The 14782-nt window shown below is 39.3% G+C and overlaps 2 protein-coding genes across 2 annotated transcripts; both read left to right on the top strand.

The window, feature by feature from the left end:
• The first annotated feature begins 1862 nt into the window (after positions 1-1862).
• Positions 1863-4713, top strand: LOC102708572 (protein ENHANCED DOWNY MILDEW 2-like). The gene is made up of 7 exons (XM_006663850.3): positions 1863-2113; positions 2942-2988; positions 3116-3239; positions 3330-3428; positions 3674-3921; positions 4037-4126; positions 4207-4713. Exons 1-7 carry the CDS (start codon positions 2021-2023, stop codon positions 4505-4507), a joined length of 1002 nt encoding a protein of 333 aa, XP_006663913.1. The 5' UTR covers positions 1863-2020; the 3' UTR covers positions 4508-4713.
• A 5814-nt stretch (positions 4714-10527) lies between these two features.
• Positions 10528-12219, top strand: LOC102710651 (xyloglucan galactosyltransferase KATAMARI1 homolog). Its single transcript, XM_040529208.1, has 2 exons — positions 10528-10976; positions 11100-12219. The coding sequence occupies exons 1-2, from the start codon at positions 10528-10530 to the stop codon at positions 12217-12219; spliced, it is 1569 nt and encodes a 522-aa protein (XP_040385142.1).
• The last annotated feature ends 2563 nt before the right edge of the window (positions 12220-14782 follow it).

Here is a 14782-nt window from a genome sequence, read left to right as displayed (position 1 = left end):
GCCCTGGGTTGATGTCGAGGTCGTCGTTGCCGACGCCGCCGTTGTCTACGGCGTCTCCCTGAATCCTATTTGTGTCCGGTGGTGTGGAGTGGAGAGAGAGAGGAGAATAAAAGAAAAGGTAGAAAGGATGGGTGAAGAAGAAGGGTAGGAAGGCTGACATGTGGGACCCACTGGTAGTAGACTTAAAATAGAGAGTGTAGATGGAGAGGCTATTGGAGTGCATATATAGTTTGACTTGTTAAATTAGATAGAGAGTTGGCTATGTGGGTGTTTGGAGAATCTAATTTAAAGAGCCTGTTGGAGATGCTCTTACATGGGCTTTCTCTCCCGATCGCTATATATGAGTATACGACGTGGATGAATACTATCGTCGATAGTCTCCTGCACTGTTAAACTTGCTCTAAGAGCAAGTATAATAGCAGACTATAAGTCGGCTAAACGCTGATGTGGAAGAGAGGAGAGAAGAAAGAGGAGAAGCGGGTACAAGAACCAAGACACTCTGTAAGAGACATGTGAGTCCTGCATTAATAATAAAGAACTAACCTCTATATGAGTAGACTATAAAAAAAACTACAAAAAATCTTATAGCCAGCTTGTTGGCTATATTATTAGCCTTGCTCTAAAGGCGGGGCATTAGATATCATCGTGCCTTAAATCATTTTTGCCGTTCTAACTAGGTGGGGACACTATTGGAAATTGCCTACAAAATAGTTTTTGCCGTTCAAGGAAAAAAAAGTTAAAAACGCACGCACAAAAGATAAAGAAAAACGGACGGTTTTGCAGAGGTGCGTGGAGAGACGAGGACGGAGACGGTGAGCAGAGGCGGATCTACAGTTATAGGACTGGTGTCACATGACACCAATGAATTTTTGCTGCCCTAAGCAACTTCCTTGTACTCTACCAAGGGTGACACCACTGTAATTTGAGTTATGACACCATCCGATCCATATTTGGGCTGCTATTTGCTCTATTCTAAACCTGCATATACAGCAGCCATTATCATGTATGCTATTTGATCTTTTGTCTAACAACAACTATCGATGCTTGCTTGTCACTTTGCCTTCGACGGTTTGACCGTATCAGCACATCTCTTAGCACAACAATATACTCGATAGTAGGTGGGTCGGTGTCTCGACGAGGAGTGGTCCTAGGCACTAAATTTCCCAATTAACCATCTGATTTGCCTTCAAATTTAGTTTTCACACAACTGTGGAGAGGGCCAATTTCCTTCATCTCCTATGCTTAGTTTGGAGGTTTTGATTTGTAGAATTTATTTTTATCGTCAGAGCTTTTAAGAGTTGTTTTTCATTGGTGAACTGCGTCTGTGCAATGTGCAAAGAAAGCAAACAACTAGCTGGGTGCTGGGAGCCGTTGCCGCCATGCCGGGGACTAGGATTTCTGAATTCTAATTTCTACAATGTTAGGTTCAGGTAAGAAATGTAGTAAAGTTAATCCCCATGAAATAAAAACTAAAAGGGTAGCGCTATTATTTACTTTGCACGTCAGTAATTTTAGTATAGTACTAAGGCCTTGTTCTTCCCCTTTTGCTAGCCCAGATTTCTTTGTCTTTACTACACGCTTCCCGAACTGCTAAACGATATTTTTTTTGCAAAATATTTTTATAGGAAAATTGCTTTAAAAATTATATTAATCTATTTTTTTATTTTTTAAACTAACAATTAATTAATTATGTACTAATATAATACTATGGTTTCCACGCTAGGTATTTTACATATGGCCGAACATGGCCTAATTTATAATTATATTTGGCCCAAGTTGCCTTTTTTTTCCTTGCACTTGCAATTTTATGCATTTATAACTGTAGAAATCATGTTCTTGAAAATTAAAGGAGACACCATCGGTATAAAATCCCAGCTCCGCCCCTGACGGCGAGGGGAGCCGAGCGTAGACGCCGAGGCTTTCCCCAAATCCAATCCCGGATCCGCGCGCCGGAAACGGCGGCCCGCCTCCTTAAACCCACCCAAATCGGGGAATCCCCTCCGCGCTCGATCTCTCCCCGATGGATCGACCGAGGAGGCCAGGGAGCGACCGCCGGTACGCGCCGGTTGCTGCCCGGGGCGGGAAGCGGAAGAGGAGCAGCAGCAGCGATCTGGTATCTGCCCCGCACTGCTCATCTCCTTCTTCTTCCTCTTCCTCTTCTTGTTACTGTTGTTCTTGCCTCCTGGTTTAGTTAGTTCTTGCCTTTGGTGGTTATCATGTTAGGGTTTAGAGGAAAAAAAAAGTTGCTGAACCTCTGATTGATCATTGATGCAATGAGGGCTGGCATTTGGCTCAAGAGAAATCAACTGCATTGTCGTCTCTGTTACTTAGCTGTGCTATGGCGAATCAATGTGTATGGTAATGTGCACATGTTTTTTCCTTTTTTTTTTCAACTATTAAAGGAGCTCCCAACTTTATGGGTATTACTTCATAGGTTTGCTCGCTATAAGCCCGTACGCGTAGCTCTCTGCATTTTTTTAGAATGGGAACTTTCAAACATAAACCATTTATCCTTAGCAAGGGAAATTATTCCTAGGAATAAGAAAATAATGCTACGCTTTTTTTTTTTTGAAAACTGCTATCACCTTTTTTTTTTTTACCTTGCGTGGCCTGAATTTTTCAAGGATAGCAAGAAATTACTTATACTTTTGTAGATTGTCATGCCAGGACTGTTAATTCTGAATTGTGGTATTGGTCATGTACGTACTCTCATCTATGTAACTATGAAAGATTATCTTTTACTAAAAGAAAATAAAGGAAGTATTCAGTTTTTGCATCTAAGATGTTATCCCCCATCATGGTACACACATTTTTTGAGTGCATGTATTTTTAGCCCTCTGACCCAATTACCGTAATATGCCTTCTTAAACTGATCCTTCAAATAAGAATTCTGCTTTGAACGATTATAAAGATAATAAGATTATTATACTGTTTTGTGCAGTGGGAAGATGTATGTTCAATTTGCGATGATGGTGGTGATGTACTTTGGTATGTGTGCTTACATGAAAGTTCATAACGTGTTGCAATTTGGCTTGTTCAATAACTTATTTCTAAGGAAAAACAGTATTACATCGTTAATCTCAATGCCTCTTACTATTATTTTGCCTTTTCTTAGCTGTGAGGGCAGATGCTTGAGGTCTTTCCATGCAACAGAGGGACAAAGTACAAAGCTAAACAGGTGCAAAACTCTTAGGCTAACTGAAGAACAATGGAAAATTTTTAAAAACAATGATGGAAAGGTATATCTTATTTGAGTTGCCTCATTATTTAGAACTGGATGTTTTTTATGTCCAATATTGAAAATTTTCTTCATAATTTTGGTAATTCAGAATGGTCCAAAATATATATGTAAGAACTGCAAGTATAATCAGCACCAGTGCTTCTCTTGTGGATTGCTTGGTTCTTCAGACTTGTCATCAGGGGTTGAGGTATAATTTACAAATCCATTTTTTTACTTTTCATTAAGGCTTTACACTTGATTGAAATGACAATGTGACATCTAGTACTACAAACAAATAAAAATAGGAGGAAAACTCGATTCCTGCTAATAAAAAATGTACCAAGTATCTTAAGATGCCATTTTCTCATTTTCATATGCTCCAATTTGTAAACTTCTAATATATGTATGCTATCATATGAATAAGTTCAATTTAACTTCTGCATGTCTTGACAGGTATTCCAATGTGAGGATCAATATTGTGGACACTTTTACCATGCAAAGTGTCTAGCTAGACTTCTCTACCCTGACCGCAGTACGCAGCCCTTAAATTTTGAGCAGGAAATTGCTCGTGGGCTGAAATTCCGTTGTCCTGTGCATAAATGCCATGTATGCAAGGGAGCAGAGAATAAAGATGACAAGAAAATGCAATTTGCAGTGTGCAGACGCTGTCCAACTGTATACCACAGGAAATGCTTGCCAAGGTTTGGCTTCACATTGGAGATTCCTCTGCCGTTATCCAGCATTCTATTGTTAACGGTCTATGTTGAAAACATGATCTTTTTTTCCTTTTGCTCATGGTTCCACTCGACTTTGCAGTGATATCACCTTTAAAGGTGATAAAGATAATGGTACCATGAAAAGAGCATGGGATAACGTACTTCCTGGTCAAATTCTGATCTACTGCATGTGTGTTAACTCTCCTACTTTTGTCAATTACGCGAATTACTACTCTTGGCCATCCAAAACTAACTGAATTCTCTTTCCAGGAAGCATGAGATTGCACCCAAAAAGGGCACTCCCAAGAGGAACCACATTGTCTTTCCTGATTCCAAAAATCTTTTGCTACGCGCTCCTTCAAAGGCCAGACGGCAAGAAGATACACCCACAGTACAAGATATACCTAAAGAAGAGATGCCACCTGATCATGACTCTCCCGAACCGTCCCAGCCGCCTCCCCAGCCAGCAACTGAAACTGACAAGGATCTTCCCAATGGTTTCAATTCGTTTGCGCCAAAGGACTTGTTCCCACTTCCATACCCAGGATCATGCGGTTGGCTTGATGACTGACCGTCCAACCTCACTTTTCTAGGTAAAGCTAACATAATATATAGTTCGTTTGCTACGCTAGCAGATTCTTGCGAACACTTTCACTTTCTCCTGAAGTTTAGAACGTGCAACGTAATTCACTTTGGTGAACTGTCAGTATGCCACTTGTCTATCGGTAACAATGTCGTTACTGTTATTTTAATGGAAGATAACATTGCCATTGACCACTGTCCAGTGTTCACTAGACGACTTTGTTATTACTCATGATTCTGTGAAGTGCGTGCTTGTGCTTTACGTGCGTTTGGACAAGCAATTTTGTGGCTTGAGGTCTCTAAATCTGCACTATATTTTGTGCCGGTTACTGGATTTTTCCGTTGAAAAGGACAAAAAGATGTTAGAACCATATTTTGCATTGGACAGAAATAAGAAGAAAAACATTCTGTTTTGCCAAATGCGAGTAATCATGTATTCATGTGAGAACGGCATCTGTTTTTTTTTTTCGTCCAACGTATGGGAGGATATTATTTCCAGGCCTCATGAAATTTTAAAATCTTAATTGATGTCCTTGGAATAAAAAACTCTGCAACAATCCCCAATATGTAACGATCTCAGCGAGGTTCTTTAAGAGAAGATTCAAATACACACAAATTTAAAGAAATTTGATGAACTTCCGTGCTGGAACACATGGAGGAAAACTAAGGTTGCACCTATTGCCTGCTGGTCTCCACAGTTCGAGCCACGTCAGTGCGTCTCCCTGCTATGCCCACGTTAGCGCTATTTGTTTAAGTAGTTGGATATCCATTGTGTGGCTCCGATACAAGCAGTGCAGATGGCAAAATCGATCAGTGGAGTTTCTGCAAAGAATACAAGGTCATGCATGCTTGGCCTACCTTTGTCTGGTTGTGCATACATGCATCTTGGTAGTTGTAGATGACTAGATGCTGGCAGTAGCAGATGATATTGGATATGCATGTAACAAGTCTATAAGTTTTACTATTGGTAGACAATGACATTTCATTGCAACAGCATACGACTAGTAACCAACGTATATATCTCCATAAAAAAACAAGCAGCTCACTAGTTATAGCATCCATGTTACTTTTCTAGCTTAATTTGCATGTTGCATGTACATTTCCCTTGTCTATATAAGAACACGATTACATTCTTTCATCCGTATACTCAAACAAGTGCAAGCACTGAATATTTGATAGATAGTTTCCACTCCATGAGTAGTTATCATTCAACATATCCATAGCAATACAAGAGCAAGGTAAATGGAATAAAGTTTATGATTTTTCACAAAAAAACATTGTTGAAATATAGTAGTGGACTTAATTAACATGGTAGGCTTAACATACAAGACCTATTGAATGATTCTACTGCCAATAACTTGTGTTGTAACTTGAATGACTATAACATTACTGACACTGATGCTAAATTGCTCTGCAACTTGACTGACTATGGTACTACTGTTCAAATACTTGCTAACTTGTCTGGTTAACCTTGATTATTGATCCTAATGACTTCCTAACTTGGCTCATTACAAAGGAGTATGGGTTATCAATTGTAACTTATTAGCTAACATTACTGATGTACGAATAATATTGACACGTAGTCTATCCATTCATCTATTTTGGCTATTTAGTGTGTTTTCTAATACATTGTTAGAAACCTAGATGTCTTTTCCTATCTACATGTTTCAATGTTTCAATGGTTATTGGTAGGCAAATTATGTCTCATTGATAGCACACCTTCCATAAGTGAGAAAAGAAAAAAGAAAGCACGCCCGTGAAAAACAAACCACTCTTTCAGCATTTGCATTTATCTTATACTTTGATTGACTTAATATGTTTTTTTGAGATTATATATGTTGTGAGTTATCATTAATGAGGATGGGTTCCAGTACTCCACACTAGAGATACTGGTGGACCATGGACTTAATTCTAAAATAATAACAATAAGTTATGATGGAGTTATATATAATGGCAGATTGTAGATATTATTACCAAAATTTCTTAAACTAGCTAAATGCCTTTGCGTTATAACAAGTTATTGAAAAAAAAAAGCAAAATTAAGTCTTGCTGAAATTTTTTAATTGGTTGAAATAAAATCATTTGTGTGTTATTCTGTGTTTTAAAAAATTAAAAGATATTTCACATGAAAAAAGAAAAATACCTTGCTTAGAAATTTGAGTTTTATAGCTAGCTGCTCAATTAAGTCTAAAGGAAAGCTAGAGCATTTACGCATATTATACTGATATAATGACCATCTTAATATAGACAATGGTGGTGGCACCACTACTTTCATAGTAGTATAGATGTCCTCTAGAAACATTGAATTCTCCGGAGAAATCGAGTCCCTTATGCTGAAAAAGGGAAATATATTTGTATTGGCAAAACAAAGCCAATACAAAACAAAGGTAATACTAGTAATTTAATTAAATGACTACACCTTCCATTTTACGTAAGACTTTCTAGCCTTACATAAATTTATATAGATGTTAATAAATCTAGACACATATACAATCCTATACACCTTGATCATTGGTTGAATCTGGGTGAGGCTTAAAAGTTTTATAATATGAAGTGAAGGGAGTAGTTATATAAATATGAAAAGAGAATGTTTAATTCACTATTAGGTTTCTTATTTTTGAGAAAATGGTGATCAAATTCTTCAAATATGAATCAAGATATATCTCTTCCATTCCTATCTTACAAAATCTGGTCATTCTTCTATGAGCAGTGGCTATGCGTACGGAATGCCCTTCGGCAAAAAAACAACATTTCCTAGCTGGCAGGCAAAGCCAGATAATCAGTGGTCTTTATATATATTGTCTAAATTCTTTAGAATTAAACCCTCTTCACCCCATTTTTAAAGTGTAAATAAGAATCTAATTGCTTTTAATTATTTGATAAAATGATGTTGATAACTGATAAGCATTCATGATGCTCTTATATCCAGGTCCCAGCTTCTAGGTACAGTACAGGTAGCTGACAATGCAGGTCAGAAGGATCAAGAGAATCCGTCAACACTAATGCCTTGATCAAATTAACCAAATCACATGATCAATAGTTGAATCTTGTGCCCGTGGAATCCGTTACAAATAATCGGCCTCACGATCTAGCTAGCAAGAGAGAGATCAGCTCATGGAGATTGCAAACCCTGGTGATTATTCTAATCTGCACCTTAATGCTTACTGGAATCTGAACACCAATCCTCTAGACGACTACTTGGAATCCCAATGAGCAAAATCTTATTGACAACTCAAGTCAATTGCAGGGGTGGCCATTGAATAATGCTTAGGAGTGCTAAGGCTAGTCTTAATGCATGCATGGTTTCATGGCATAGTTACCAAGACGGTAAATTAGGTAACCGAGGCAGATAAGTTTTATGGGGATGAAACTTCTCTCTTATCTCATGAAACTCTTTCATTAAATGACCCTGACAAGTTAGCAATTTTGCTGATATGACACCCTATTCAATATACATGCCATTTCTATAAAATTTACATTGAGACTAGCCTAAGCAACGACGACACCATGGGCTAAAATTACTGTCAAGCTGCAGCATAAACAATAAAAAAACTATAGTTTCTTGCATGGAGAGATGCATGCATGTGTATACATATACTAATTTGCTTTGTTTTTGGATCTAACGAAACCATCAGTTTTTTTTCTCTGTTGGGCTCAGCACTTCCGTGCAACTGAATGAGCTTGGCACAGACAATAAGCACACTGTTCCAAGTAATAAGAAGTGCACCTGAAGGAACAGTTTTGCTTTAGATTTAGCTTCTCGCCGTGCGATCTTATCTTCGCAGTTCCAAGAACTTTTAATGGGTGTGATCGATATTCACAATGAAAATTTAGGTTTTGCTGCCATGCATCTTCAGGCATGCATGCAGAATAGCATTAGATGTGCAACTCATATATGTAATTACAAGAAGAAAATACAAGTGAAAAAAAATATGCCAGAGGTTTACACACAATGCCATATATAACTTGTAAGGATGTTTTGCGATATCTTTCATATAAATTAATCAGGTGCTGCTATATATCCCTGTTACTTTCAGATTATTATTTGCTCCATGTTTTTTTTAAAAAAAACGTTTTCTCAAATTAAAAGAGCATTTTTTCTACTATTTTATTATTTAGACCACTTTTAAAAACCATTTGTTAAGTTAATTTATCAAAATATTTACCCCTATAATCAAGTAAATAATCTGGTCAATAATCTAATTAAATCAAGGGACTATTTCGTTTCTGCCCCTCTTTCAGGTTCTAATACTAATTTTGCCCCTCCTTTTTAGGGTTTTTATTTTTGCCCTTACTTTTTTAATTGAACGACGCACCAGTTGCCCCTCCTTTGGATGGAAGGACTACTATTTTATCCCTGCACGAGAATATAATTTTGATATTTTTTTTGTCATTTGTGTTGTTACCCTCTATTCTAATCATAGAAATATACAAAAGCAATATATTATTAATTCAAATGACATGTTTAAAACTTGTAATTTTTTAAAATATTTGACAGAGTTTCAAAACTATGTCAAATTTTTTGAAAAAATTATAGGTTTCATAGAAATATACAAAAGCAATATATTATTAATTCAAATGACATGTTTAAAAACTTATAATTTTTTAAATAGGGGTAATTTTGTCATTAATTATTTTGGGAATTAATTTTTTTATTTTTTAAACTAAATATATTGGTCAACTAACCGTCAACATAACTTCCATCCAAAATAGGGGCAAACGGTTCATTCGGTTAAAAAAAAGAGGGGCAAAAACAAAAACCCTAATAAGAGAGATAAAATCAATATTAGACTTGAAAATCAGGGCAGGAATGAAATTGTTCCTTAAATCAAACATGCCAAGTTGCAAAATTCTTTTCCCAGGTTATATACACCTCTAGCTACGTTTGTGAAGAGCACTAGATACCTGCAGCAACTAAACATCTCTCTCGCAATACACACACTGATGATCATGACGTGTTACTGTTCATGCTAACCACGTACTGATCTGCATATCTCAATAAGTGCATTAATCAACATTATGCCTTACACGAGTGGTCACAGATCACACACAACCATGCTTGCATGCATCCACATACATATATAAACAATAATCCACAAGTATAATATTACACTACTCCCTCAACTGACTAATTAAAAAACTTCATGTAAAAAACAGAATCTGATTACAAGTTAAACCAGCAGGATATATAAATCAGTGAGCCCTAGCAGAGTAGCAGAGTCAGACTTAGATGCCCAATTATTTTTACAGCTGCAACTTACAACAGACGCAACATAGACAATGCATTTGTGCAACACATACAATGCCGGCCCCAAGATACCACTAACTAGCCATGATTAATTAACTGATCACTGCTGGCTAATTATGCTGACACAGCTAGCCTAGCTTATGTTAAATATCACTATGTATAATAGTTAATACATTTTCATTAATGAAGCAACTTGTACCGTACGTACACTTGTGGTCAATGGTCACATAAAATAACAACCATTTTAACTTAAATTCCCGAGCTTTGATTCTAAACTTTCGAGGGGACATCCCCTCATCGGCTTCTTGTCTATTGGATACTATTCAAATAGTTATCAAAAAGTATAAAAATATTTGTGAAGATAGATTAATATGTGATATATCACTACACAAACATACAAGTTAAAATATGACTTCTACAATTCATAATAAAAATAACAAATTAATCTGTGAATAATATACACATACTTACAATCATATATTTGTTATTTTTACTATGAACTGTAAAAGTCATATTTTAACTTGCATGTTTGTATGACGATATAGCATATATTATTCTGTCTTCAGAAATTTTTTCATATTTTTTGATGACTATCTAAATAGCATGCAATAGATTAAAACAGTTTCCCTCGGAGCCCTAGCAATTGGTCTCATCCTTCTTAAGACTTCTCGCCAATTAATGGATGGATTAATTCTTGATTCCACACTGGATGCCCTAGTATACTAAACCCCACCCCATGGATGAGCTCTAGCTGGTCGGTCATGGAAGCCAACTACCCCAAGTACGTCCTCTATGGCCTCCTCATCGTCGGCTCATGGCTGCTCTCCTGCCTCCTCCATTTCCAGGTCTTCCACCTCTCGCTCTTCCCCTACCCCTCCTCGCTGCTCGTGTCGCGGCGTGTCGTTCTCCCGCCGGCGCTCGACGCCAGCTTCCTTCCTCCTCCGCCTGACGGCGGTGGCGGCGACGGCGTCGAGAGGAGGCGGTCGTCGTCGTCGGCGAGGGCGGAGGCGACGTGCGATGGACGGTATGTGTATGTGCTGGAGGTGCCGCCGCGGTTTCAGATGCTTAGCGAGTGCGTCGAGGGGTCGCCGGTGTTTGAGGAGCCGTATCACGTGTGCGTCCTCATGGCGAACTCCGGCCTCGGCCCAGTCATCCCTCCCGCGGCCGGCAATGGCAGCGTCGACGGGGATATCATTCCCAGCACCGGATGGTAAGAAACGCGCATTGATCAGTCCGTGGTGGCCTTCGCCGTCGCCGGCCGGCATTCTTGAGTGTTTCTGATGAGCCGCGTCGGTGTCCATGGCTGCTGCAATGCAACGATGATGGAGTGCAGGTACAACACGGACCAGTACGCATTGGAGGTGATCTTCCACCACCGGATGCGGCAGTATGAGTGCCTTACCGGCGACCTCGCGGCGGCGACGGCGGTGTACGTGGCCTTCTACCCGGCCTTGGAGCTGAACCGGCACAAGTGCGGGTCGAGCGCCACGGAGCGGAACGAGGCGTCCAGGGAATTCCTCCGGTGGCTGTCCTCGCAGCCGTCGTGGGCGGCGCTCGGCGGGCGTGACCACTTCATGGTCACCGCGCGGACGACGTGGATGTTCCGGCGAGACGAGGCCGGCGACGCCCTCGGCTGCGGCAACGGCTTCCTCGCCCAGCCGGAGTCCGGCAACATGACGGTGCTCACCTACGAGTCCAACATCTGGGACCGCCACGACTTCGCCGTGCCGTACCCGAGCTACTTCCACCCGTCGTCGGCCGGCGAGGTGGCGGCGTGGCAGGACACCGTGCGCGCCAACCGCCGCCCCTGGCTTTTCGCGTTCGCCGGAGGGCGGCGCGCCAACGGGACGCTGCCCATCCGCGACCACATCATCGACGAGTGCACCGCCTCGCCGCCGGGCCGGTGCGGGATGCTCGACTGCAGCCACGGCCTCGAGGGCAGTATCACGTGCCGCTCGCCGCGCCGCCTCGTCGCCCTCTTCGCCTCCGCCCGCTTCTGCCTCCAGCCTCCCGGCGACTCCTTCATGCGCCGCTCCTCCATCGACACCGTCCTCGCCGGCTGCATCCCGGTCTTCTTCCACGAGGCCTCCACCTTCAAGAAGCAGTACCGCTGGCACGAACGCGACGACGACACCACCACCACCACCGATGCCGACCGCCGGCGATACTCCGTCGTCATCGACCCGGACGACGTGGTGGAAGGCAGAGTACGCATCGAGGAGGTGCTGAGCAGGTTCACCGACGACGAGGTGGCCGCCATGAGGGAGGAGGTGATCAAGATGATCCCTAGGTTCGTGTACAAGGACCCTAGGGTGAGGTTTGAGGGCGACATGAGAGATGCCTTCGATATCACCTTCGACGAGATCATGGGGAGGATGAGGAGGATCAAGAAAGGTGAAATCTTGGGATGGAAACAAGATGGAGACGACGATGTGATCACCAAAGATTCATGACACCAGTGAATGATCCTTTTTTTTGCGTGTTAATAAGTATAGCTCTTGGTTTGTTGATTGTTTGTGTTCGTTGTTAATTGTCATTGTTACCGTGTATGCCGTTACATATAAATATAAATATATCAGTGCGTATATTGACGGCAGTAGTGGATCTAGCCAACAAGATTAAAGGGGTCTAAACAAGTTAGATATAGTTTTAGCATCCCTTTCTATTGATTTTCGTCATAAATTTTAGGGAGGACTTCATGGGGCCTCCAAAGGCTTTAGCGGGGTTCGAGCCTCGCCGCCCTCACGTTAAATAATCCGCCCCTGATTAATGGTATGATGAGATAAAATTAGAACAATAATTTAAAACGAGGAACTAAAAATATTGGTTTGCTCATAATATATGTACTTAAATATTGTGTCTTGTCATGAGGCTATATGCTCACAAGGACCACATTCTCTTATCTAAGAAGATGCTAATATCAGTCTTATGTAATACTCTATCTATTTTTTTAGAGTTTTTTTATCATAAAAAGTATCTCAATGTACTACACTTTTTATTATAAAAAGTGTGGTACCTTGTACCTTAAGGTACCAAAAATTTATAATAAAATTCTTGGTATCTTGAGGTAATTTTCAAGGATGATAAAAAACCCATTTTTTATTTGATGTTATTGACTTTTGGATTTATATTTGACTATTTATTTTATTAAAATATATATAATTATTAATTATTATATCATTATTTAATTATACTAAAGATATTTTAAGAATGACTTATAGTTTTGCATATTTGTACCAAAATATCGAATAAGACAAATTGTTAAATGTATATATAAAAGTCAATAACGTGAAATAAAAAAACCAGAGGGAGTATTATTCAATGTGTTAGTATATGGCATGAATGGATGATAAACCATTTCCCGTGAAACTCGTGTAAAATTCATGCATTTGGGATGAACCCTTCTTTGTTTTTGGCATTTCCCGTGAAACTCGAATAAGTAGCTAAATTCCCTGCGCAATCTGCAGGGAGCTCGGTTCTTACTTCTGTTTCTATAATTCCGATCTCTCTTGTATCAAATTTTACATTAAAATTCTAATACATCTCAGTATCTACTCAATTATCTGCTCAAGATCTGTAAAATTATTTACTTATATATATATATATATATATATATATATGTAAAATTACACACATACATATATGTCCGTACGTATGTGTGTAAAACAGACGAGGGGTTACAGAACGATGAATTGGAATTACTAACATCATGGTTATTGACGAATGCAAGACAACTAGAACTGTTACGATTAGGTGGAATTCAGCAAAATTTGTTGACATATTTGAGCCATTAATTACCTCGAATATCGAGCTAGAATTTATCTTCAATTCAACCAGGTTTACGTTTCGAATCATTCGAATTTGTAAACCCTATAAAAGATACTCCATGTGCTTTAGATGTAGGAGATGATTTCAATGGTGACGGAAGATTCAAGCTACCCAAACAGATTCCCCCTCACAACAACTTCAGTACGATTTTATCCAAGTTGAAGACCCAAAAATGGTATGCACCAATGAGACCAAATATAGGTGATCATGTGTACAATTTTCCTGGCAAATTATTCCAAGGGTGTGTGACAAGCAAGGTGTGTGTAATTAAACACTGTGCCAAACAAATGACATGCATGTGCTGAGGAAGCTAGCATCACATTTTTGTCCTGAAAGTATAGCTAGGAGCTAGAGTAGCAATATGCAAGCTAGGCAATTCTTTATTCTGATTTTCTTTGGTATATATTCCGGGTCAGTGAAATATGTGGACAAGAGAGATTCAGTATCATTTGATTTAATCCTGAAGCTGTGCACATGTGTGTTCAGGACTGTTAAACTAATCTTTAGCTTGATTCCTTGATCACACTATTGGAGGACAGTTAGAATCTGAGGCTACAGAAGGCAAAGAGAGAAGTACGCACGTACTACAACCCTAGAGCAATTAAGAACCATATCATGTGTAACAAACCCAAAAGTGAACGTAATGTATAAAAGCCATGTAACAAAAATGAAAATGAATGAAAACACTCATCTTAAGTTGCATCGTTTCATCTATCGTATATATTTTGTGCATTTGTGATGCTCATTGTAGGTGCGTGCATCCATATACTTAAAATGGATCAAGAATAAATTATATAATTTTGGCTCAAAATAAAATCCCATAAATATTAAAAGGTGAACTTGATAGTACCAGAAACATCTCTAAATTTTTTCATAATTTTATCAAGAAGGTAAGTACTCCAAATAAATACTTCATCTATTAAATGTCTAAAAATCCAGTTAAATCACTTAGCCTAGTGAGTAAAATATCCAAATAGTCAATAGATAACCTCATAAAAAATGATTTTTTAGCTAGAATAAGCTACCCTCTAACTGTTTCCAAATTCTTGTGAATTTATCACTAACTTAATTAGCTGCATAAAATTACCGACCGTTAATTCCTAAATGGTACTAGCAGACTACAGGAATCAGAAATGTACAGGATTCTTTGTGAATTTGCCAAGACCAAACCATTGCCTATCTGATCTT

The sequence above is a fragment of the Oryza brachyantha genome, chromosome 12 (assembly GCF_000231095.2).
Source record: "Oryza brachyantha chromosome 12, ObraRS2, whole genome shotgun sequence".
Lineage (NCBI taxonomy): Eukaryota > Viridiplantae > Streptophyta > Magnoliopsida > Poales > Poaceae > Oryza > Oryza brachyantha.
Note: the sequence above shows the minus strand (reverse complement) of the source record. Positions and strands in the feature narration are given on the sequence as shown.